This window comes from Hypanus sabinus, chromosome 16, assembly GCF_030144855.1.
Source record: "Hypanus sabinus isolate sHypSab1 chromosome 16, sHypSab1.hap1, whole genome shotgun sequence".
Classification (NCBI taxonomy): Eukaryota; Metazoa; Chordata; class Chondrichthyes; order Myliobatiformes; family Dasyatidae; genus Hypanus; species Hypanus sabinus.
This window is the reverse complement of record NC_082721.1, coordinates 46472739-46500136: the sequence shown is the minus strand read 5'-3', so window position 1 is coordinate 46500136 and position 27398 is coordinate 46472739. Positions and strand designations below refer to the sequence as shown.

At 42.3% G+C, this 27398-nt stretch overlaps 1 protein-coding gene across 1 annotated transcript in view; it reads left to right on the top strand.

The window, feature by feature from the left end:
* sirt6 (sirtuin 6) overlaps positions 1–20788 on the top strand; it is a 40509-nt gene extending 19721 nt beyond the window's left edge. The window contains exons 5-8 of the mRNA XM_059991682.1: positions 5634–5729; positions 14043–14123; positions 17346–17469; positions 19631–20788. Coding sequence (XP_059847665.1) covers positions 5634–5729; positions 14043–14123; positions 17346–17469; positions 19631–19984 — 655 coding nt within the window. The 3' untranslated portion in view covers positions 19985–20788. The remainder of the gene's footprint in view (positions 1–5633; positions 5730–14042; positions 14124–17345; positions 17470–19630) is intronic.
* Positions 20789–27398: the final 6610 nt, after the last annotated feature.

The following is a 27398-nucleotide window of genomic DNA, read 5'->3' as shown; positions in this document are numbered from 1 at the left end:
AACCAGCGATACACCCCCCCAATGACCATAGTCTGGATCAGCCTCTGTTTGGGAGGTCTACCTCTGCACTGCGGTGCCTGAACCTCGACCGGCTGCGCTAAGTCCACATGGGCTGGTTTGAGTCAATCCACCATGAAAATCTCCTCTTTCCCCCCAATGTCCAGAACGTACATGGACCTGTTGTTGTTGATCACCTTGTATGGCCGTTGTAGCGGTGGCCGGTGGCCGCCCCTTTGTAGAAACACAAACTTACAGTTCTGCAGGTCTTTGGGTACATGGTTTGGGGTCCGTCCATGCTGTGAAGTCGGTATGGGGGCCAGGTTGCCGAGCCTTTCACGTCGTCTGTCCAGGACTGCTGTGGGTTCTTCCTCTTGATCCCTTGGGGCTGGTATGAACTCTCCTGGGATGGCCAGGGGTGCGCCGTACACCAACTCGGCTGACGAGGCGTGCAGATCCTCTTTGGGTGCTGTGTGAATTCCAAGCAGAACCCAGGGAAGCTCGTCCACCCAGTTAGGTCCTCTCAGGCGGGCCATGAGAGCCGACTTCAAGTGACGGTGGAAGCGTTCCACTAGTCCATTTGACTGTGGGTGGTAGGCAGTTGTGTGGTGTACCTGAGTTCCCAACAGGCTGGCCACTGCCGACCACAGGCTGGAGGTGAACTGGGTGCCTCTGTCAGAGGTAATGTGGGCCGGTACCCTGAAGCGTGCTACCCAGGTTGCAATCAGTGCTCAGGTGCAGGAATCAGCAGATGTGTCGGTGAGCGGGACCACCTCATGAACCGGTCTACCATAGTTAGGAGGTACCGCGCTCCTCGGGATACTGGTAGGGGGCCCATGATATCCACATGAATGTGGTCGAACCTCCGGTGGGTGGGTTCGAACTGCTACGACGGGGCTTTAGTGTGCAGCTGCACCTTGGCTGTTTGGCACTGCACACACATTCTGGCCCATTCACTGACCTGCTTGCAAAGTCAGTGCCACACGAACTTGCTGGAGACCAGCCAGACGATTGTCCTGATAGATGGGCGCGCCAAACCGTGTATGGAGTCGAAAACTCCCCGCCTTCAGGCTGCCGGGACGATCGGGCGAGGTTGGCCGGTAGCCACGTTGCACAGGAGGGTCCTCTCACCTGGGCCTACGAGAAAATCTTGCAGCTGCAAACCCGAAACTGCGGTCCTGTAGCTGGGCATCTCGTCGTCTGCCTGCTGCGCCTCCGCTAGTGCTGCATAGTCCACCCCCGGGGACAGGGCCTGGATAGCGGGTCTGGAGAATGCGTCCGCCACGACCTTGTCCTTTCCTGAGACGTGCTGGATATCCGTCGTGTACTCGGAGATGTAGGACAGATGTCGCTGCTAGCAAGCCGACCAGGGATCGGACACCTTCGTGAACGCGAAGGTCAATGGTTTGTGGTCCATGAACGCGGTGAAGTACCTTCCAAGAAGTACCTGAAATGCCGGATTGCCAGATACAGTGCCAACAGCTCCCGGTCGAAGGCACTGTCCTTGGGTTTTGGTGGTCGTAGATGCTTGCTGAAGAACGCCAGGGGTTGCCAGCACCCCTTGATGAGTTGCTCCAGCACCCCACCGACTGCTGTGTCGGATGCGTCCACTGTGAGGGCGGTCGGAACGACCGTTCTGGGATGCACCAGCATTGCGGCATCTGCCAAGGCTTCCTTGGCTTTAACGAAAGCGGCCGCGGCCTCCTCGTCCCAAGTAATGTCCTTGCCTTTACCCGACATCAGGGTGTACAAAAGGCGCATGATACGGGCTGCTGAGGGGAGGAAATGGTGGTAGAAGTTCACCATACCAAAGAACTGCAGGCCTTTTTGCGTATTGGGCCGGGCAAGGTGGCGGATCACGTCTACCTTGGCGGGCAGAGGTGTTGCCCCGTCTTGTGGCCCAGGAAGTTGATGGTATCGAGACCGAACTGGCATTTGACCGGGTTGATCGTGAGGCCAAAATCACTCAGGCGGGAGTAGAGCTGGCGGAGCTGCGACAGATGCTCCTGATGATTGCTGCTGGCTATAAGGATGTCATCCAAATAGATGGATGCAGAGTCCAGGTCGCGTCCCACCACATCCATTAGCCGCTGGAACGTCTGTGCGGCATTCTTCAGGCCGAACGGCATTTGGAGGATCTCGAACAGGCCGAATGGAGTAATGAGTGCTGTTTTGGGGATGTCTTGATTTGATGGTATCCCCAGACGAGGTCTACTTTGGAAAAGATTCTTGCCCTGTGCAGGTTTGCTGCAAAGTTCTGTATGTGCGGCACGGGGTAGTGGTCTGGAGTTGTAGCCTTGTTCAGTCTGGAATAGTCGCCGCATGGTCTCCAACCCTCGGCTGCTTTGGGCACCATGTGCAGGGAGGAGACCCATGGGCTGTTGGACCTCCATACGATCCCCAATTCCTCCATCCTCTTGAATTCCTCCTTCATTAGGCGGAGCTTTTCCGGGAGAAGCCTTCGTGCGCGGGTGTGGAGGGGTGGTCCCTGGGTCAGGATGTGGTGCTGTACCCCGTGTCTGGGCATGGCAGCCTTGAACTGCGGTGCCAGAATCGATGGAAAGTCTGCCAGGATTCTGGTGAATTCGTTGTCCGACAGCGTGATGGAGTCCAGGTGTGGGGCCGGCAACTTGGTTTCACCCAGGGAGAACGTCTGGAAAGTCTCAGCATGTACCAGTCTTTTCCCTTGCAAGTCGACTAGCAGGCTGTGAGCTCACAAGAAATCCACCCCCAGGAGTGGGTGGGCCACGGCGGCCAGTGTGAAGTCCCACGTGAACCGTCTGGCGCTGAACTGTGCGGGTGCCGTAGGTCCGTATCGTGCTGCCATTTGCGGCCCTCAGGGTGGGTCCTGGCTTCCTGTTGTGGGTGTCATACCTCGTTGGGGGCAAGACGCTGATTTCCGCTCCGGTGTCGACCAAGAAGCGGCGTCCCAGCTGTTTGTTTCAGACGTACAAGAGGCTGCCGTTAGCGGCAGCTGGCTCTGGCCCTGGCCCTTGCAGGGTGGGCAACAACGGCGGGCTTCTGTGCCCCACCGCTGGTGGTAGAAACACCACTGTTCACTGTCCTCCTCACTCCTGCCTCTGTGTTGTGTGCGTCCCCCTGCCAGGCCTGGTCTGCTGTTTGGCACGTGGCCTGGTAACGCTTACTCGAACATGAGGCAGGGCTTGTGTCCATCAGTCAGGGCCAGCATCTCATTCATCAATGTTGATGGCAGCCTGTCTCCCAAACTGTCCAGGTGAAGCAGGTGGGCACCCTGCTCACGCCGTGAGAGGCCAAAGGTCCCAATGAGCAGTACTTTGAATGCTTCATATTTGCCTTCTTCCGGGGGCGACTGTATGAAATTCGCAACCTGGGTGGCCGTCTCCTGGTCAAGGGCGCTCACCACATGGTAGTAACGTGTGGAATCAGAAGATATCTGCAAAATCTGGAACCGGGCTTCTGCTTGGCTAAACCACACGTGTGGTCGCAGCGGCCAGAAAGTCGGCAGTTTTAGCGAAACTGCATGAACAGACGAAGAGTCGGTCATCTTTGGTCCAAATCCCGTTTGGACCGTCGGGGTCACCAATGTAGCAATGTACTACATACAGAGCTAGAGACGACACACAGTCAGTAAGCCATTTCGAGACTAGTTTGTTCAAACTTCGTGGCGCTGGCATTTAATCCCTAGCACCCGCCCTCTCCGGGTGGAAATGATGTCAGAGGTGCATTACCAAAGTCTTTACCCGCTCGCTGGCTATTTGTGAGCCGGTTCGCCTGCGCAGAAAGTCGGTCGCCACACTCTTGTATTATATGGTGCTAGATGCACACTTACCTGTTTCTAGATCTGGTCCTAGTCTCAGAGCCCAGCACAGACATGATCCTTGGTCTTAGAACAGACTTCCAATCCCATGCTCATTTCATCAGCGAGACTGCTGAGTTTAACTTTTGCTTGCCTTTCTTTCCTGTGCTATTGAAACATTTATCTGTGCCTTTGTTAACTCTTACCTTTGACTATTTCAACTGATGCCTATTGGCCTCCATTAGACTAATCTGTTTAACAGAGTAATAAAATCTATTTATATCATTGAATTGTCCCATCACATCACACTGCTCATTGACTGCATTGACTCTCAGTTAATTGAATACTTGATTTTAAAACTCTCATCCTTGTTTTGAAGCATCCTTAAGAATTTAGTTTCCCTATATAATTCCTGTGGCCCTCAAATCTTTTAGCTGCCTTTCTTATATCTCTGTCCTTTTAACTGTAGTCCCTTGTCTCAGAATATATTTTGGTAAATTTGAGCCCTATTCGGTACTTTTACATCATCGAACATTACAGCACACTACAAGCTTCAGCCCACGATGTACCAACCTTTAACTTATTCTAAGATCACTCTAACCCTTCCCTCCTACGCAGTCCACCTTTTTCTTTCATCTTCCCTAAACTGAAACAATATAGGCTAGAGTAGTGCAATATATAGGGTTAGCATGATTTCAGTGATCTTTATAATCTCTACCTCTTCTAATAAAGCCTAGTATTTTGGATACCTTTATTAACCATTTTTTCTACGCACCCTACTGTTTTCAATAACTTTTATACCCATACTTCCTACCACAGGTCCTCTACTCTTGCACTCCTTTATGAACAATATCTTTAATTCTATATTGCCTCTCTTCACTATTCCTATCAAAAAGTATTACCTCACATTTCTCAACATTAACATTTGTCATACTTCTGCCCATTCTATAGTGGTTTGTGTCTTCTGTAGTTTATCAGGGACAAATTGAAAATACTACCAAGTATTGTTTTTGTGTGCCTCTGTTGCTTTATCTACTCTGAAAATAAGGTCATTCATTAAAATAATTAAACCCTTCAAGTTATTGACTGTTGGCTACAATTGAAAAAGAACATAGGTTATCAATTTATTTTGTCATTGTGATGAATCTGACTTGGTGCTAGAGTCATACATAACAGAAGCTAGTCCCAAATGCCTAAGTTCGACTTATGTCCCTATCCATAGACTTAATCAAAATCTTTTTTAAATGCTGTTATTGTACCTGCCTCAACTACTTTCTCTGGTAGCTTGTTTCATATACACATTACTTTCTGAAAGAAGCTGCCCTCTGGTTCCTTTTAAATCTTTCGTGTTTTCACCTTAAACCACTTCCATCTATTTATCTGGATCTTGCCTCCATTAGCTTAATATTTTTTATCACTAAAATGTATCAATTATCAGTTTCAGTTTTGAAATATGTAACTAACTTAATTCAGGCTTAAGGTTTGATATTTCCATTAACCTTTGAATAATGTGCTTTTTAATGTAGTTTTGATCAGTATTTTGATCAGATCACCCTTGATTTAGATTTCCTCAATGGAATTTCTCCCTCTCCCTGTAAATTATTTAATCTTTTGAACATCCATTAATCTTTATAGTTAAGCAAGTACGTGCCTGTTCTGTCAATCTAACCCATTTAGCTCTGGTATCATTCTTTTTGAAAAATAACCTGACTAAGATATTTGAGTTCACTGGGTTATCACTGGCTTTACTGTCTGGTTGAATGCCAGATGGAAAGAGAAATGAAGTGAGCAATTCCTCGTGATTTGATATCCTGCAGTATTATATGTTAACTTTTCCTGCACTGTTCTTCCATTATAGACAGTATGTTCGAGATTCAGTAGTTGGCACCATGGGACTGAAATTAACTGGCCGATTGTGCGATGTTAAGAAGGCAAGAGGTCTTCGAGCATGCAGGTATGGGGTTCTCCTGTTACATGGGCTATCTTCAAACTTCATTGTGAAACATTAACAATAAATAATTACCTTTCCTACCTCATTTAATTCTGACTCCTTATTTGTACATATTGATTGTGTTACGAACCCCGTAACTGGGTCACTTACCAGCAAAGATAGAGACGTCCGTTGATGTCTGATGATACTATTTTTAACAGTATTTATTAGTAAAAATACACAAAAATAATATCAATGCAAATATACAGATAATATACGTCAATACTAAATCTAAAAGTGCGGGTATAATAATAATCAATAAGAAATCAGCTCTATCGTTGTCTAGGGGATAATGTATTGTCCGATGGAAATATAAAGTTCACTGCAGTTCCACAAGTTGCCGACTTTTGGTTGTCGCTGTGTTGCATTTTGTTGGAGAGAGAGAGAGAGAGAGAAAACTTGCCGGCTTTCCTTTATGATTTCGATCCGTCAGGTGTCTCGTTGTCGTGGCCGTTCAAGTGTGACCTCTCCTTTAGCTAAACCGTTCTTCCGTGATGAGCCCGCCACACCGGCAAGGGAGGACGCACATGAGCTTTCACCGGCTTTTGCTATAAAACGCTATCACGGGATTTCTAGCGTTTCTCCTGGTGCGTCTAAAGGGGTGTTCCCCGACCCCTCTTTTATCCTTACTCACGGGGTCTCAGATGTCAGTCAGGTTGGGATGATGCAATCCCTCAACCAGCCCACTCTCGTTGTCCCCTGAGGGGTTTCAATGAATAGTATAGTACTCAATACACAATTCCGTCTCAAAGAGACAATAGCAGTTATCAGTGATTCTGTTCTGCTGATGTCAGGACACATTCCAAACCTTGTGTATTCTGGATGTGTCTCTCTCATTTCCTGGGTCTCAGACCCGAAATAATAGTGATCTTGCAATTTTCAAAAAGGAGGGGCGACTTTGTACCCTTCAGCCCCTCAGAGTTGCTTCACATTCGTAACACCCCCTTCCTTCTAGGATTTTTGTCACAGGTAAAAATTAATTAATAAAGCGTCTTACAGGATTTCAGAATCTAACACAATTCAAAAGATGTTTTTCACCACAGAGTAATACAGTTATACATTCAATTCAGCATCTAAGCAGTTAGCGATTACATTGTCCCTTCCTTTAATATCTTGTACGTTAACAAATTCTTGTAGCATCAGACTCCAATTTAATAACCACCTATTTTTATTCCTTTTCTTCAGCAAAACAAAACTAAAGAGTTGTGATCTTAGCTTTCGTGTATACTACAAAAGTTCATGCAAATACTAATCTTTATTTTACTTTCAAACTTAACTGTCAATCTTCCATGGGGTTGTCTTTATTAGTCATGTGCTTTGTCGAAATCCCTTAAAACCGGATCCTGTTATTTAAGGTGGCATCCCATCAACCCTCGCCCCTTTTCCATTTAACTCCCACGTGGTTAACTTGTATACCAGTGTGGAATAGGCTTTTGCGTGCTCCTTTCATAGGAGTTATTTTATCAAGAATGTTTTCCAAACATAGCCCATTGGCTGAATTTCCACACAATTCTTTATTTTTAAGCAAGTCGTTAGTTTTATCTTAAGGACCCTTCATTCTATTAGTTTTCAGTTTAAAATCTGCAAGCAATCCCTCTTTGTCCAAACAGCATTTCAAATTCTGCCTCTTCACAGCACACTCTTGAATAACAATAGCACGCGGGGCACCTTTACATTCCAAATCAACCTGTAATTGATTTGCAAGCACCGTGTTAACAAGCCGTTGTCCCTTCAGCCTGGTTGCTGCTTCTGACATCAATCCAGACTAAATTTTCTTCATTCAATTTAGGAACTACACTTTTCATCTTCAATAATAATATTCACCTCACCACCTTTTATCTCCTCACTAACTTTTAACACACCTTCGAACACAAACAACTGGGAATTCTTACTTCGCACTAGTACCATGGTTAACCCTTTCTTCCCTGAACCAAGTCCATCTGACCCACAAGGACTGCATTCCTTTTCAACTGAATCAAATACCTCAGACTTTTCCTGAGTTCCATTACTAGGTTCAGTACCACGTGCATCTACATCTTGAACACACTCAAACGGGACATCTGCCTCTTCCAGGCTTTCAATACCCGTCCCCTTTTCAAATTCTAAGTTCCCCTGATCCTCCCAGTTACTCTCTGGGCAACTCCCTTCCGGAGTAAACTCAACCCTGCGGGCTGAAACAACCTCATCTGCCAACCCAGCAGACTTCTTCAAGGTAATGGCATCCTTTTTATCTAGGACTGCCCTCATTTCATTATCGGGAACACATTTAAAATTTTCAACTTCTTCAAACAGTTCTGTCAAGCCAGACAGATCATCCATGTCCAACCCTGGACCTTCTAACAGCCTTATCTGTTTCTCATTTTTGCTCCGTGCCTCTATAAATTTCCTCCTGGCTAAGGGTAGGTCTACCTCCTCTCCCTTACTCTCTTTCACCTCTCTATTCTCTGTTTTACCGCCCTCTAACCCCTTTTGGTATAGGGTCGGTAAGAACGTCTCAGCCAAATCGATACCGGCCTGAATTAAACTGGTCTCTTTCTCAGCTGTCTTTCTCGACATGCTGCGAGTGGTCGTGCATGCGGGATAGATCTTGGAACCTAGGGGCGGGTCCTCAACACTTACAGGCTGGCTCGTCAGCTCCATGGCTGACCAAATTTCACCACCAGCTAAATCGTTACCCAGAAGGATGTCTACGTCAGTTCTCGGAAATTCTGATTGCACCCCTATTTCAACTGGTCCAGATACCAGCTCACAATTTATAATGATCCTTTGCAAAGGCACTGCTTCTGTCCCTTTTCCTGTCTCCTTCCTCGGAGCAAAGCACTTAGATGCAATATGACCCACCTTTCCACAATTAAAACAGGTCAAGCCAGGACCCCTCCTGCCGTCTTGCCTTTCCTCTTCCTTATTTTTACCACTAGCTCCCAGCTGGATCTCTGCCTCAGCCGGCGGGCTTTCTCTACCGTCCCCACGGTCTTTCTGGTAACTCTTATTCGAGGAAAACTTTGTGTTGTGGGTTAGGGCATATTCATCTGCGAACCTAGCAAATTCGGATATGGACTTATTCGGCTTCTCATTCAGATACATCCGGATATCATCCGAAACACAACCTTTAAATTCCTCAATCAGAATTAACTCCCTGAGACACCGAAAATCTACTTCCACCATTTCTGCTGCACACCAACAATCCAAGAGCACACCCTTCTCATAGGCAAACTCTGCATATATCTGATTCCATCCTTTCTTTAAATTTCTGAACTTTTGTGTATAGGCCTCAGGTACCAATTCATAGGCCCGAAGGTTGGCCTCTTTTACTCCCTCATAATTCTCAGACTCCTCCTCCTCCACAGATAATGCCGCATATGCCTGTTGTGCCTTCCCTTTTAACACACTTTGTAACAACACCACCCACTGATATCTGGGCCACTTCTGACTCACTGCCACCTTTTCAAAATGCAAGAAATAATTATCAACATCCGTCTCCTCGAACGGAGGTACTAACCTAAACTCCCTACTAACATTAAATCTCTCCTCTCGATCTGGCCCTTGAGCTCTTCGCTCTTTCCTTAACTTCTCCATGTCCATCTCATGTTGCCTCTGTTTCTCCTTCTCCTCATACTCCCTCTCCTTTTCGGCTCTCTCCTCCTCTTTTTCGGCCCTTTCCTTCTCTTTTTCAGCTGCTTCCAGCTGTTTTAACAATTTCATGCTCCAACCTTAATTTTTCCAACTCTAACTGAGCCGTCCCACTAGCTGGTACCTTTTCAGGGATATTTTCCAATACCTCAGCTGAAAACACATTCTTCACAATATAATACTGAGTTGTGGCCCTCCACACCTCCCGCTTTTTCATTGACAACCTCACCTCTGCGAGATTTAGTCCTTTCACAATATTTATCAAGTCCAACTTTGTGGCAGCCTCTAGCGCCTCCAGAGTCGGGTTTTCTGTGAATTTGTCTATGTCCATCTTTGCTGGTTTCCCGTCTGGTTACCCACGCAACCATCTCAAGTTTGGACTTAAAAGCCCGATTTACTGGCCCTCCAATTTGGTATCAAATCTCGAGACGAGGCCCCACGTTGTTACGAACCCCGTAACTGGGTCACTTACCAGCAAAGATAGAGACCTCAGTTGAAGTCTGATGATACTATTTTTAACAGTATTTATTAGTAAAAATACACAAAAATAATATCAATGCAAATGTACAGATAATATACGTCAATACTAAATCTAAAAGTGCGGGTATAATAATAAGAAATAAGCTCTATCATTGTCTAGGGGATAATGTATTGTCCGATGGAAATGTAAAGTTCACTGCAGTTCCACAAGCTGTCGTCTTTTGGTTGTTGCTGTGTTTCACTTTGTTGGAGGGAGAGAGACAAAGCTTGCCGGCTTTCCTTTATGATTTCGATCCGTTAGGTGTCTCGTTGCCGTGGCCGTTCAAGTGTGACCTCTCCTTTAGCTAAACCGTTCTTCAGTGATAAGCCCGCCACCCCGGCAAGGGAGGACGCACATGAGCTCTCACCGGCTTTTGCTATAAAATGCTATCACAGGATTTCTAGCGTTTCTCCTGGTGCGTCTAAAGGGGTGTTCCCCAACCCCCCTTTTATTCTTACTCACGGGGTCTCAGATGTCAATCAGGTTGGGATGATGCAATCCCTCAACCAGACCACTCTGGTTGTCCCCTGAGGGGTTTCAATGAATAGTACAGTACTCAATACACAATTCCGTCTCCAAGAGACAATAGCAGTTATCAGTGGTTCCGTTCCGCTGATGTCAGGACACATTCCAAACCTTGTGTATTCTGGATGTCTCTCTCTCTCTCATTTCCTGGGTCTCAGACCCGAAATAATAGCGATCTTGCGATTCTCAAAAAGGAGGGGGCAACTTTGTACCCTTCGGCCCCTCAGAGTTGCTTCGCATTCATAAAAATTGAAAGTGATGTCATTGCTTTCTTACTTTATATTTATGTCGCTGAAAATAGTTATTGCAGTCGAGTTATACAAATTCTATCCATGCTCTGGTAACTAAACTAAAAAAAATGCATAGACTGGAGCATACATCTGGTGCTCCATACCCTTTAATCTTCTAGCAGGAGCTTGTAGATGATGATCAGGAGTGGGAACTCTCTTCCTGGGCACCAGGCAACTTTTAGTTATGTGATTTCTAATCAAGTTATTAAAAGAAAATCTGCCAGTACAGATCTCTCCCACTTGAATGGTCTGATTCATTCTGCTGACTTCAGTCAATCTTTTACAAATTTGTTTATGCGATATAACATTGTTGATTTATATCCATGTTTATTGTTTATCCTGTATGTTCCCTGTGGAAGAAACATTTAAGAGTCATTTGTGTTCGTTGACTTGAAAGGTGAACTGAGTAGGCTCTTTGACCATAAATGCTTTATTTCATAGCAAAGTGATGATTCTGTACAGCCACCATGACCAGACTTGGCCAGTTCAGCTCAATACATGTAATATATCCTCATATTCCATGTCCCTTCGTAAAGATTACCATTTTTCTTGATTTAGGCTGAAAGGCTTCTCATTCTCCTGCAATATTTCTATCTTCTTGCTCAGTTACATTTTTTAAAAATTTCTTCTAAATCTTTGTTTTCCGAGCCTCATTTCATATGTTTCTGTTTCATTCCTAAACTGCCTGTTCAGTCAGAAACTTAAGATCTGCCAGATGTGCTTTGATCTTGTCACTATAGACTCTCCCTAACATGACTGAATAAATGGTAACTAGTGGTCTGTCTATACCCCAGCTTTCTCAATCTGCATCAGTGTTTGATCTGAGGGAAGCAAATGTCATAATTCCATATTTGTTGACATCTTAGGTAGAATTGCAAGTTTGGGGGCTTCAAAGTTAAATAGACCAACTATCTGAATGGGCAAGGACAGCACAGATGGAATAGAGCATTTGCATGTGTATATATCCATCTTAGTGCACATGGCTGGCTGGTGGCACAATGGCATCAGTTCCAAACTCTGGAGCGAAGGCTCCCGAGTTCGAATCCAAGTCGAGCACGCTTTCCATCCGTGCTGGGTTGAGCATCAACCTAGCCACTCAGAAAGTCAGGAATGTTCATATCACGACCCAGATAATCCGAAGGGAGACCAATCCTGACACCAGAATGGCTTGACTGTCTGGTACGACATTAGGCAATATTAATGATCAAAGGAACCTGGGGTATTTGTACACAATGGAGCACATATCTACAACTGTTTCATTCAGCTGAACACAGGAAGTCTTGCTCAGGGGTATAGCATTTCTTTCAGGGAGGCCACACCCGGAGTTTTGTGTACTTTTCAGGCTAGAGTACACAATGGAGGGCTGTGGTACAGAACAATAATCAGTAGTACTTTAGACGTAATGGAGTTCAGGGTTATTGGGATAAAGCACTGAAATAGAAGATCAGATATTCTGCTCATGAATGGCAGAGCAGACTCTAAAGACCAGATGGTCTATTTTGCCTCTATTTCTTGCATTTTTTTAATATATCTGTGTACACCATATCTATTGGGAGAAACTGAATAACAAGTTGAATCAGAATGGAATAAAATAATTCAGTTCACATTATTAAACAGAATTTAATGAGATGCAGAATTAATAACATTGTCAAGGTTGTTCTGTTTTATTTTAATCAGGCATTAAATTAATCAAAAATACATTCCCTGTACTTTTTTAGGGTTTCTGGCCTGTATCAGAAGATTTTGCTGCAGTGATGGTGGAGTACATAAAAGTCAAAAGGATTAATAATCGTTGACTTCATAAACTCATGGGAGTTGTAGATGTGCTCCATTGTTGCAAACATGCCACAAATAATTAGTTACTGACTTACTTGCTACTTCACATTTTCTTAATTTTTTACATCAGTGTTTCAAACATGAACTTTCAGTGATATTGGGAATGGGATTTAGGCTGAGCACCAATGAATGATGGACATCAAGGTGCTTATACTTAGTGACCACTTAGTGACCATTGACCACCAATCTTTAAGTGATCCAGCTTTGGAAGTGGTCAAGATCAGCCTCCAACTTATAGTTAAAACACAAAGAATTTTAACTTGTGTATTATTTATAATACAGTATGTTACAAAGTTGTGCACCATTAATAATAGAAGTCCCACCCTGTCTTATCCCTATCTTGGAAAATAAAATGCAGAAGATGGTAAATCCCACCTGATCAAGCCCAGGTTCCTAGTCTAATCACCATAGTTTATTTTATGAAGAGATACAGGGCAGAACAGACCATTCTGGCCCACTGAGCTATGCTGCCCAGCAACCCCTAGCCTAATCACAGGACAATTTGCAATGACCAATTAACATACTAACCAGTATGTTTTTGGATTGTGGGAGGAAACCAGAGAACCTGGAGCAAACCCACATGCACACAGAAAGAACTTTCTTCCAGGGGTCGCTGAAATTGAACTCTGAACTCCCAACACCCCAATCTGTAATAGCATTACAATAATGACTATGCAACTGTGGTGCCCTGGTTGTTAACTATTTCAATAATTAACATATGATCTTCTCTGAAATATGTGAATAAGCAAATTTAGTTCTATATTCTCAATCTGCCCTCTGGTCTGCTTCACTCATCATATTATTCCATAAAAGCTACCTCTCCTGTTGTAATCAAAATATTCATGTATGTATAGTACACATGTCACTTCACTAGCACTGGAAACCCCAAAGATCATTGATAGATTTGATTTTGTCTTAGGAGTCTTTATTGATCTTAAATTTTTAAAAACATTACTTTTCCCAAATTAATTTGATTGATAATGTTCTTCAGCACTCAAAAGAATGGTCACCAATTTTGTAGCTTCTCAAAAAAAATCTACATTTGTGATTGAAACCAAAAGGTATATGTGACAGCATATTAATCCTGCAGTATATTAATTAATAAGCAAGGATTAAACTACATATTTTGAAATTGAAACACAACTTAAACATGCAAACTCAAATGTGTTTCATCCCAAATGTTAAAAAAGACAACAATATCATCATTAATCTTAACTTTAGCATCAAGCTGTCGAGTCTATTCAATTGAATCTATAGTCTCAACATTAAATGAGTGGACAAAATTAAAATGTCACTTATCAGCTTAATCAATGGCTTCAGAATTGTATTATTTAACTCATGATGGTCAGTTTCTGTTATAGAACAACTGCAATGTATTTGCATTTCTTGATTATCAGTGTTGGAAAGATCAGATTGTGTGTAGGATGATGTTTTTAGAGTACTGCGTAAAGTGACAATTTTAAATTTTTAATCTAGAGGAAAATTACGAGATACCATTTTAGACTGGGAAGATGCATTACCTGACCGGGACCTCAGTTTGGCAGATGAAGCCTGCAGGTACATTTGAAACCTATCAGTGAGTGTGTGCTTTTCTGTCTTTTTTGTGTTCAGAACCTGGTTTTCAATCATAGTCATATAGCATGAAAAGAGGTCCTTTGACCCATGACTCCATGCTAACCATAAAACATTCATCTACATTAACCCTACTTTTCTCTCCCCACATTTCCAATTTCTAGCTGTTTTGAATGGATTTATATTTATTTATTTGGAGATACACTGGCGTCAGAATTGAATTCCAAACTATCATAGCATTGTGTTAACCACTACTCTACCGTGGCACCCTAGACTTTCATGATTAAAAAAAAAATGGTTACCATTGACAAGACTCTTATTTATTGCCTAGCCTTAGTTTTTCTATGAGGCAGTAGAACAGAATGATTCGTAGGTGACTTCTGCAGGCATTTGTAACTCTTGACTGCTTTATGCCAACTCACTGTTCACTAGTGCGTCATGAATAGGGCGTCACACTTGGACTTAATCCTGTATATGCTTCCCAGTACAGACCTTTGCTTTCCTGTGCTGAATTGAAATCCTCCCATGCAGGTATTGATGACAACTGCTACCAGAGATGGTATTCTGCATTAACTGGACCTTGCAGTGAGTATGGCCGGATGATCCTCCTGCAGTGGGTCTGAGCTGTGAAATACGTCCTTGAAGGGCATTTCAATGAGTTTAGCATTTACTTTGATACTTTGCGTTCTATTGTCTGTCTTGAGCAACCAGTTAGTTCCTTACTCAGGCTATGTGCTTACATCTCATTTCATTGTTTTCTTTTGCTGTTTTGAACTTCCATCGTGAATTTAGACAGGTAACGTGAGAAATCCATGTTTCTACATTGAATTCCTTCTCCCAAAGCCACTGAATCAATTCCATTCCAGAAAGGTTAAAATAGAAGCTAGTGAGTTTCTGTTCCGGTACTTAAATTAAAGTTAATAAACACCACACAAAGTATCCATGGTTCTAATTCTGTCATGCAGGAACAGCTTTTTCCCATTCTCTACATAAAACCATATAGAATCATTATGGCACAGGAGGGAGGGCATTGTGAAAATATGCAGCCTCTGTTTGAATGAATCCATTCAATTCCATTTCCTTTTCCCCTCTCCAGGGCTCTCTAAATTTTACTTCCACTTTGAAAGCCCGGATTGATTCTGTCTTTTATCTTATCATTGTTCCAGATGATAACTACACATTTTATAAAACAATGTTCTTTGAATTCCCTCCCCAGTCCATATTTTATGCCATTTTAAATCCTTGTTTGTTGTCATTTAAGGTACAATTTATCTCTGTTTACCTCTCACCTTAATCTTCTATGATCTCGTACATTGGGTAAATCTCTTAGCCATGGAGATCAGCTGCAGTACATAACCTTGTATCTAAAATTCTTCTGCGTACAGTCAAACTCCAGTAATCCACAACGTGGCCATTCAGAAACTCGGATGGTTTGGCATCAAGGAATAAGGCAAATGGGTATGTGCAGCTGGCCAATCTGATGTTTTTTTTTTAAAGGCACCATTGATTACCTATGGTTCCCTGGCAATGTTTGTAATATTGCCCATCCACTCAGCGGGCCCACAGTTCTGGAGCTATCTTCAAATTTACCTCATTCTGCTGACTGTGCCCCCTTGAAACTGACCTGGTTCTATTTCCCATGATGCTTAGAGCTCACTAGAATATTTATTACTCCACTGTGTTACTTTTTTTAAAAAGACCTGTGATGAAGCATTAATAAAACAACACTGCTAGTCTGGCAGCTTAAGTCCTGAACATGCTGGGTTAAGAGTTTTGCTGCAGTATTTCTATTCTGAATCCTCTCACATTCATTCCTAATGTGCAATGATAAAATGGATAATGCTTCAGGTAAGACAAGGCATAGGAGCAGAATTAGGCCATTTAGCCCATTGAGTCTGCTGTGCCATTCAAGTATGGCTGATCTATTTTCCTTCTCAACCCCTTTCTCCACATAACCTTTGAGTGGTGGAAACATTTCCCAAGATGAGGCTTTCCTTTCCAGGACATCTGAGATGTCCTCTTTGTTCAAAGAACAGGGTTTTCCTTCCTCCACCATTGTTGCTGCCCTCATCGCCTCATCCATATCACCACCATTTCTTGGACATCAGCCCTCACCCCATCTATCTGCCGTCTTAACAAAAATAGAGTTGATTTTGTCCTCACCTCTCATTCCATGAGCCTTCACATCCAACACATTCTCCACAACTTTCACTACCTTCACAGAACCCTACCACTAAACACATCTTTACCTTCCCAACACCCCCCCCCCCCAACAACTCTCCACCTTCCACAGGATTCCACAATTCCCTTGACCATTCATCCCTCCCCATTAATCTTCCTCTTGGAATTAACCCCTGTAAAAGACAGAAGTGCTACGCTTGTTCATCCATCTCCTTCCTCACCTCTATTCAGGACTCTAAACAGTTGTTCCAGTTGAGACAACACTTCACATGCAATTCTTTTGAGATCATTTACTCTATTCAGTGTGGACCCCTTTATATTGAGAGATCCGGCATAGATTTGGCAGCCACTTAGTCAAGCACTTCAGTTCCATCCGCAAAAAGTGGAATTTCCCAATGGCAAAGCATTTCATTTCTTATCCCCATTCCCATTCCAACATGTCAGTTCATGGTCTCCTCTTCAGCCATGATGAGGCTACTCTTGGATTGGAGGAGCAACATCTCTTATTTCATCTAAGTTCCTCCAACCAGATGGCATGAACATCAATTTCTCCAACTTCTGGTAATTTTTTATATCAGCTTCCCCCTTCCCTCTTCTTCATTTCCCCACTCAGGCCTCTTACCTCTTCTCACCTGTCTTATCACCTGCACCTGATGCCCCTCCTCCTTCCCATGGTCCACTCTCCACGTTCATATTTTTTCTTCAGCCTTTTGCCTTTTCCATTTATCACTTCCCGGCTTCTTACTTCATCCCCTCCCCACCTTATTCCAGTATCTTCCCCTGTAATATCCTGTCCTGATGAAGGGTCTTGGCCCGAAACGTCAATTGGTTATTCATTTTTATGAAATAGGAAATCAGTAAAATTAAGAAAATCAAATGTGAATGATTGGGGAATACTCAGTTATTTTCAATAATTTTTAAGTTATTATTTTATTCTTAGTATCCAGCATTTATATTCTAGTTATGTGCTGGTTATGAGGAATTGCCTGGAAGAGCAAATTTACTGAGCTTTCTCCATCCCCACAGAAAGTCTGATGTGGCCATTACATTGGGGAGCTCTCTTCAAATCAAACCGAGTGGCAATCTGCCATTTAGTACAAAAAAGAAAGGCGGAAAATTGGTTATTGTTAATCTGCAAGCCACCAAGCTAGTAAGTATGATTGAAATTTGAGCTTTGATTCAGTTGCAGGGTTCATTGTTCATTAGTGTTCAGCAGTCATTTAACTTCATTTGTAAAGACTTTCAACCAAAGTGCTGAGAAGTTTTCTGAGCAATATTGTTTCCATATCCCTTTACTTACAAGTTTACTTGTAATAGCTGTCCTGCTTGGATTGCTCTAATTAGATCTTCTGATTTTCAACAGATAGCCTTGTTGGATCATAGTAACAACTATGATATTTCTTTTCATTAATTCTTCAGAAAAATCTTTATCCTTTCATGTAGATGCATGCACTTCTTTTCCAACCTGCACTTACTCTTCTGGCTTTTTTTATACCAATGCGGCACTAATGAGCCCATCCAGCAAATAACAGGGATCAATTAGTACTCTGCAAACTTGTTTTAAAAGTTGTATTCAAATTAATGAAAGCAACATACAAATTCTTTGTACTTGATGTTAATTATTAGGAAAATAATTCCAAATTGGTATTTTTAAATAGTCCCTAGGTTATGGGAGCAGTTCAGTGCTGGGGTGAGTAGGTTATCCCTCTGGTTCAAGAGTTTGATGGTTCAGGGGTAGTAACTGGTCCTGAACCAGGTGATGTGAGTTCTGAGGTTCCTGTATCACCTTCCTGGTGGTAATAGTGCGAAGAGAGCATCATTGGGCAGCGTGTGTCCCTAATGATAGATGCCGCTGTCCTGTGACAATACACCCTGTAGATGTGCTCAATGGTGGGAAGGTTTTTACCCATGATACACTGAGCTGTGTCCACTACTTTTTGTAGGATTTTCCATCAAGGGCATTGGTGTTACCAATCCAGGCTGTGATGCACTCAGTATATATACTGTCCACCACATACCTTTAGAAGTTTGTCAAAGTTTTAGATGTTCTGCCAAATTTTTGCCAACTCCTAGGGAAGTAGAGGCACTGCTGTGCTTTCTTCGTAATTGCATTTAGGTGCTGGGGCAGGTCACATCCTCTGAAATCATAACACTGAGGAATTTAAAGTTGCTGACCATCTCCAAATTCAATCCCACAATGGAGACTGGCTCATGAACCTCAGGTTTCCTCCTCCTGAAGTCAAAAATTATTTCCTTGGTCTTGCTGACATTGAGTAAGGAGTTTGTTGTGGCACCGCTTGGCCAGATTTTTCAGTCTCCCTCCTATATGCTGATTTGGCCAACGACAGTAGTGTCATCAGCAAGCTTAAATATGGCATTGGAGCTGTGCTTAGCCGCAATCATAAGTGTAAAGTGAGTAGAGCAGCCATGTGCACCTGCGCTGAAGGAGATTATGGAAGAGATGTTGCCAGTCCAAACTGATTGGGATCTGCAAATAAGGAAATGGAGAATTAAATTGCATAAGGAGCTATTGAGATCAAGGTCTTGAAGCTTATTGATTAGAGGGGGGTGATAGTATTGAATGCCGAGCTATAGTTAATAAAGTGCGTATTGATGTATCCATCTGGACAGTAGCTTGAGATATTTTAAGTGAGTCTCAAAAACAGCAGTGAGATTTTGACCAGATTTTATAATCTGACAGTTGGGTGTTGATCAGGATCCACAATGCTGAACATCACACCATAGTTCCTCTGCACATCTAAAGGTCCTGCCATTCATTGTGATTATTTAATCTTATTGGTCCTTCAACAATGCAACTCCCCACAATTATAGCACTAAATTCCATTGTTATTTGTCTGTCTGATCATCTATAGCCAATGACTATCCTTGCTGTCAATAACACTACCAGTGTTTCTGTCATTTGTGATCAGATATATACCTAAAGAAGAGTGTTTATCTTAAATTAACTCCTGTCTTAGCCCTTTTTTAACAGCCTCTTTTCTTTCTATGCAGCCCATATTATTAATCTGACATCTTGTGATAATTTCCTTCTTTGCTTCATCTTACTCTAACCAAATGCATTATCAACCCACTGAAGTTAGTACTTGTTAGCTATTCTGACTTTTCCATATTTGAATTAAAACATAATAATATGACCACTGCTCCTTATGTGTAAGCCCCCCCCCCCCCCCCGTAAACAGTAAGGTGATAGTTATAACTCTTGTGCTCATGAAACCACATTGTATATTCCACTTCACCAATCCATGCTCCATAACTGTGTTATTTTAATATATTCCTCCATGTGTCCCCAGGATAGATACTCAGACCTCCGGATATTTGGTTATGTTGATGAGGTTATCAGCAAATTAATGAAACACCTTGGTATTGAAATCCCTGAATGGGAAGGACCCCAAGTGGTGGAGACAGCAAATTCAATCAAGCAGGAAATGGGAAACCACCTTTCAGTGAAAGAAGATCTGGACAGTAAACCCAAAATCGAGGTCAAACAGCAAAATAGAGACACTGAAGAAGAGGGTACAAGTGGCCTGGGATCTCTGGCGTCAGTCTCCTCAAAGTCCAATGGCTGCTTCAAACAAGATTGCCAAGATGTGGATTCCAGTACTTTTGAGACTAAGCGCATCAAGCTTGAGCCAGTCATGGTGTGAAGTCTCCTTTTCTGTAATAGTTTGGGACAACTTACTTCTGGCAAACATTGTCAGTCAATTGTGACTATATATTTAAGTGTTTTAATTTCTTTATAAACTGGATCCTGAATCCAACCTGCAATAACTGTTTGTCTTTGTGTAAATGTATTCACAAAGACACAGTTTTTCTTAACAAAGTTCCTGTAAAGATCCTTTTTAATAGTAACTTTGAAGAAAGCTACATTATAAACACACATTTTAAAGAGACATTTACCTATCCAATATATGTAAACTGAAAGAAACAGGAGCAAGTATTTCTCCCTTTATTTTTTACTGTACAGAGGATGAGTTTGCCAAAGGGCCTTGCCTGTGCTATAGTGCTCAATGATTCTATGTAACAGGTGGATTTAGAATTTTTCACGTACATGTTTAATACCTTTCTAAGTAAAATTCTTGCTTTACTCTGTCACAAGCAATGTGTGTCATAAATTTATAATGTATTGATGATTGGAGTTTTCTGATTCTGTAATACATTTTTTTATTCATTTACAGAACACTGGCAAGGCTAGTTTCTAACAGTTCATGTAGAACAAGCTGGAGGAACTCAGCAGGTCAGACAGCATCCGTGGAAACGAGCAGTCAACGTTTCAGACCGAGACCCACTGCTCGTTTCCACGGATGCTGTCTGACCTGCTGAGTTCCTCCAGCTTGTTGTACATGTTGCTTTGACCCCAGCATCTGCAGCGTACTTTGTGTTTAAGTTTCTAACAGTTGTCGGTTTTGTTTAGTTAGGTTAACATTGCAGGAAATAAAGATCCCAAAGGGTATTGGTGTCCTTTGTAATTTCCAGTGCTTCAGGTATTCAAGCAGTTGCCTGTAAATCAGTGAAGTCCACTCAGGTCTTACAGATGTAATTTTTTTCCTTATCAAGTGTAATTTGAGGATGATGCCTTCCATCATGTGGTTGTCTTGCAAAGTACAGCTGAAATTTGAATTGGTAATTATATGTCTCAATAGTTAATCCATGATAATTGATGAACAATAATGCTGTGTTTGCATTTACGTACCAGCTAATGATGTCAAAATGTCTCGAACGGTTTCTCACATTGGATTACAGTGATAATTCTGCATGCAAAATTTAACAAGCACTGATTGCTTAGCCAAAAAACTGACTATTGGAATGCTAAAGCATTGAATTGTAAGTAAACCTTAATATTGCAATTTTAACGAACACACTAACCTAATGAAGCTTATCAGTTTGCATTATGGTTTAATTATATGTAATTACTATTCTTAAGTTGTGATAAGGATATGCTAACCAACACCTATAAAATCTTCGTTCCAAGCACAGCATCATTGCCTCTGAATTGGATACCATTTGTTTCAAGGTCTGTGCCATCAACATGGAAAATGTGGTAGCAATGTGAAAAGTGAGATTCACCAGGATGAAGATTGAATAAGGTGGTTTAGAACCTGGCACATTCTATAATATTGCACAATACAGATCCTTTGATGTTTTGCTGACCTTTTAATTAATTCCAAGGTCAATCAACCCTTCCCTCTTACATAGCCCTCCATTTTTTCTTCATCCAAGTTTAAACTCACTGGAACGTAGCAGGCTGGGGTGGGAGGTGACAATATATACAGTAGGTTTATAAAATTATGAGCAGCATAGGATAAAGGCTTTTTTTTTCCAGGATATCTAGAACTAGACAGAACAGGTTTAAGGCAACAGAGGACAAATTTAAAAGAGATCCGAGGGGTAGATTTTACCACACAAGTTATGTGGAATGAACTGCCAGAGGATGTGGTAGAGACAGAGACAAATAGAAAGTTGAAAAGTTATTTGGGCAGTTACTTGGCATGTCATTGCAACAATGAAACAATGCAGTTGCTGGATGTGTTCCCTTTAAAATTGGATTTTAAACGCTGAATGTATTTTGAAGAAGAGCTGGGAAGGTCTCGCTGGTGTTTTATCCCTTACCAATTATCTCCAGTTTCACATTGCTGTTTGTAGGAGTTTGCTGTGAGCATATGATAAGATAAGAAAACCTAAATGACTAAGATTTACATGTACTTCATTGACTATAAAATGCTTTCAGACTTCCAAAGACCATGAAAGGTCGTCTATAAAGATATTTTTTACTTTAGAAATCACAGCAAAGCTTAGCATAACCATATAACAATTACAGCACGGAAGCAGGCCATCTCGGCCCTTCTAGTCCGTGTCAAATGCTTACTCTCACCTAGTCCCACCTACCTGCACTCAGCCCATAACCCTCCATTCCTTTCCTGTCCATATACCTCTCCAATTTTTTTTTAAATGACAAAATTGAACCTGCCTCAACTACTTCTACTGGAAACTCGTTCCGCACAGCTAACATTGTCTGAGTAAAGAAGTTCCCCCCTCGTGTCACCCCTAAACTTTTGTCCCTTAACTCTCAACTCTTGTCCCCTTGTTTGAATCTCCCCTACTCTCAATGGAAAAAGCTTATCCACATCAACTCTATCTATTCTCCTCATAATTTTAAATACCTCTATCAAGTCCCCCTTCAATCTTCTACACTCCAAAGAATAAAGACCTAACTTGGTCAACCTTTCTCTGTAACTTAGGTGCTGAAACCCAGGTAACATTCTAGTAAATCTCTGTACTCTCTCACTTTTTTTGTTGACATCTTTCCTATAATTCAGTGACCAGAACTGTACACAATACTCCAATTTGGCCTCACCAATGCTTGTACAATTTTAACATAATGCCTGAAAAGTTTCAGATAAAATTTTTACACTTTTAAAAAATTGTATTGGAATTATTGAGTATACGAAACACAAGTAATTGGAATTAATGTTCCGTTTACCTCACCTCTGTCATTCAGTGTGTCTGATTCTGTATGAAAGCATCAAAACGTTTTGCCTGAAGCATTTGCTATGGCAACATGCTTCCGATTGTATCATCCTGTGAGTAAAGGATGTTCTTTCTCCCTCTACCTCCTCATTAGGCTCATCACCAACTGTCTGTGTGCTTCTGGTAAAGTTATACCACAAATGGAAATAATCTGCTATGCGAATGGAATAAGCTGTTTCTTTGAATCAAGTATCTCCTTATTGAAGAAGGTTAAGGTATTATTGGATACAGTGTTCATAGTTTGGTGAGATGTTTATTGATGCTTTGACTTAAACTTGATGGTAGTACAACCATTGCCCATTATACTGAAAGATTGTTTTTAAGTAACAGCACAATGGCCACTGATAGCTGCACATAAAGCAAACGTGAATTTACAATGAACTTCTGATAAAGCTGATCAACTTTGAAAATTAACATCATCTTCACTTCCTTGATCTTTTAACTGCTCAATGTTTTCAACATTTGGTCGTCATCTCCCATTTGTATCACCCTTTGCTTCTTCCATTTTCAAATTTTTCATTGCTAGTGGTACAGTCTGAAGCAGTAGGTTCTGAAATATCACATGAGGCCATTGTTACAGATTGTTTTGCCTCCTACGGTGTATATTTTCTTTAATACTATGTGCTGTTTACAGTATATAATTGATACCTTATGTGCACAGTGGCGATTAGAGGCTCAGTACTATCAAAGTATGCAGTGTACAGCCCAGTGATGCATGTTTCCACAGGCAGCTTCTAAACAAAAAATGGAATCCCTTCAAAGAAAACATCAAACACCCACCATGCAAACAGCAAGAAATGAGTGAATCACAGAGAATATTAAACATCAAACTGCAAAGTCCTTGAAACAGTCTAGGAAGTGTGATTCAATTCAGCACTGTGTCATTTGATCTGCAGGCCAGAGTTAGTGGCCTGGTCCAAATCATGCAAAATAACAACTGGAAAAAAAGGAGTAACCAGAAACACACACAACATGAATTGCTGAGTCTTTAAAATAAAAAAGTCCAGTCCACTAACTGCACCCTTCAAACTTGACTAGGACCCAAGCTTCCTGCACCTTCCTCTGGCAGCAGCAAGTGAGAGGGAGAGGTCAAGCACAGGCAGATATGCTGAATGCCCACTCATCTTCTGCTGTTGACAGGTGATATGGTGACTTCATTACAAATGCTCAAGTAAACTATATGGATAGGGGAGAGCCAGTGGATGTGGTATATTTCAATTTTCAAAAGGCTTTTGACAAGGTCCCACACAGGAGATTAGCGTGCAAACTTAAAGCACATGGCATTGGGGGTATGGTTTTGTTGTGGATAGAGAATTGGTTGGCAGACAGGAAGCAAAGAGTGGGAGTAAACGGGACCTTTTCAGAATTGCAGGCATGACTGGTGGGGTACCGCAAGGCTCAGTGCTGGGACCCCAGTTGTTTACAATATATATTAATGATTTAGACGAGGGAATTAAATGCAGCATCTCCAAGTTTGCAGATGACACAAAGCTGGGCGGCGGTGTTAGCTGTGAGGAGGATGCTAAGAGGATGCAGGGTGACTTGGATAGGTTAGGTGAGTGGGCAAATTCATGGCAGATGCAATTTAATGTGGATCAATGTGAGGTTATCCACTTTGGTTGTAAGAACAGGAAAACAGATTATTATCTGAACGGTGGCCGATTAGGAAAAGGGGAGGTGCAACAAGACCTGGGTGTCATTGTGCACCAGTCATCGAAGGTGGGCATGCAGGTACAGCAGGCAGTGAAAAAGGCAAATGGTATGTTGGCATTCATAGCAAAAGGATTTGAGTACAGGAGCAGGGAGGTTCTACTGCAGTTGTACAAGGCCTTGGTGAGACCACACCTAGAATATTGTGTGCAGCTTTGGTCTCCTAATCTGAAGAAAGACAATCTTGCCACAGAGGGAGTACAGAGACGGTTCACCAGATTGATTCCTGGGATGGTAGGACTTTCATATGAAGAAAGACTGGATCGACTAGGCTTATACTCACGGTAATTTAGAAGATTGAGGGGGGATCTTATTGAAATGTATAAAATTCTAAAGGGATTGGACAGGCGAGATGCAGGAAGATTGTTTCCAATGTTGGGGAAGTCCAGAACGAGAGGTCACAGTTTAAGAATAAAGGGGAAGCCTTTTAGGACTGAGATGAGGAAAAACTTCTTCACACAGAGTGGTGAATCTGTGGAATTCTCTGCCACAGGAAACAGTTGAGGCCAGTTCATTCTCTATATTTAAGAGGAAGTTAGATATGGCCCTTGTGGCTAAAGGGATCAGGGGGTATGGAGAGAAAGCAGGTACAGGGTTTTGAGTTGGATGATCAGCCATGATCATACTGAATGGTGGTGCAGGCTCGAAGGGCCAAATGGCCTACTCCTGTACCTATTTTCTATGTTTCTAGGAACAGAAAGGGGTCAATAACTTTACTGAATGTTTTTTTTATAGGCTGCCTAATAGTAACAGGAATATCGAAGAGTAGATAGGGAAACAGATCCTGGAAAGGTATAATAAAAACAGAGTTGTCGTGATGGGAGATTTTAATTTCCCAAATATCGATTGGTATCTCCCTAGAGCGAGGGGTTTAGATGGGGTGGAGTTTGTTAGGTGTGTTCAGGAAGGTTTCTTGACACAATATGTAGATAAGCCTACAAGAGGAGAGGCTGTACTTAATCTGGTATTGGGAAATGAACCTGGTCAGGTGTCAGATCTCTCAGTGGGAGAGTGTTTTGGAGATAGTGATCATAATTCTATCTCCTTTACAAGAGCATTGGAGAGGGATAGGAACAGAGAAGTTAGGAAAGCATTTAATTGGAGTAAGGGGGAATTATGAGGCTATCAGGCAAGAAATTGGAAACAGATGTTCTCAGGGAAAAGTATGGAAGAAATGTGGCAAATATTCAGGGGATATTTGTGTAGAGTTCTGTATAGGTACATTCCAATGAGTCGGGGAAGCTATGGTAGGGTACAGGAACCATGATGTACAAAGGCTGTAATAAATCTAGTCAAGAAGAAAAGAAAAGCTTACAAAAGGTTCAGAGAGCTAGGTAATGTTGGAGATCTAGAAGATTATAAGGCTACTAGGAAGGAGCTTAAGAAGGAAATTAGGAGAGCCAGAAGGGGCCATGAGAAGGCCTTGGCAGGTAGAATTAAGGAAAGCCCCAAGGCATTCTACAAGTATGTGAAGAGCAAGCAGATAAGACGTGAAAGAATAGGACCTATCAAATGTGACAGTGGGAAAGTGTGTATGGAACCGGAGGAAATAGCAGTGGTACTTAATGAATACTTCAGTATTCCCTTATGGAAAAGGATCTTAGTGATTGTAGTGATGACTTGCAGCAGACTGAAAAGTTTGAGCATGTAGATATTAAGAAAGAGGATGTGCTGGAGCTTTTGGAAAGCATCAAGTTGAATAAGTCACAGTGACCGGATGAAATGTCACCCAGGCTACTGTGGGAAGCGAGGGAGGAGATTGCTGAGCCTCTGGTGTTGATCTTTGCATCATCAGTGGGGATGGGAGGGGTTCCCAAAGATTGGAGGGTTGCAGATGTTATTCCTTTATTCAAGAAAGTGAATAGAGACAGCCCAGGAAATTATAGACCAGTGAGTCTTACCTCAGTGGTTGGTAAGTTGATGGAGAAGATCCTGAGAGGCAGGATTTATAAACATCTGGAGAGGTATGTAACCCCCTGGGTCGCCTCAGGCTTGCTCAGCTCATTCTCGTCTAGGGGGAGCAGCCTTCGGCCCCGCCAAACTGGGTAATCAGCTTTGTGGATGCTGTGTGATGTGCCCGCCTCGCCAAAGAACAAACAGGACACTATATGCAATTAAATGATTACAGTTTATAAAGATTACTATAACTAAGTAATTAATAATGATACAGTATACATGAAGGAAAAGAAAATAAAGAAAAGGCGCCAAACTTATCAAAGTCCAAACCACTTTGTGCACAACCATTGGGGGTCAATTACTGAAGTCTTCTGGCTACCATTCAATCCCCTCCGAACTCCTCGACTCGCAGCTCAGGATCACCTGAAGTGGTCAACCAAGCACATCTATCTTCGTCTCCTCTCCTCGGGGTACCTCCTGGCCTCGGACACCCGCTTGGGGTCCGTTCCTCACCCAGTTTACAGCATCGCGTCCTCTCTCTCTCACCCCCTCACGCCGATCTCCCCAAAAGGCTGCCAACAATAGCTTACAGACTCAGAAGAAAGAACAACATTAATCCCAATTGGTTTACAAAGGAATACAATTCTCATTATCAGTACATTTTAACCCAAACAAGCTTCCAGCACTCTTTCGCAACAAAGAAGCATTCCTACTTTTAACAAAACAAAGAAGCCATTTTGATTAACATATGCAGTAACAATGAAAAAGAAGAGACCTCCCCCTTTACAGGTATAATATGATTAGGAGTAGTCAGCATAGCTTTGTAAAGGGCAGGTCATGCCTTATGATCCTGATCGAATTTTTTGAAGATGTGACTAAACACATTGATGAAGGAAGAGCAGTAGATGTAGTGTATATGGATTTCAG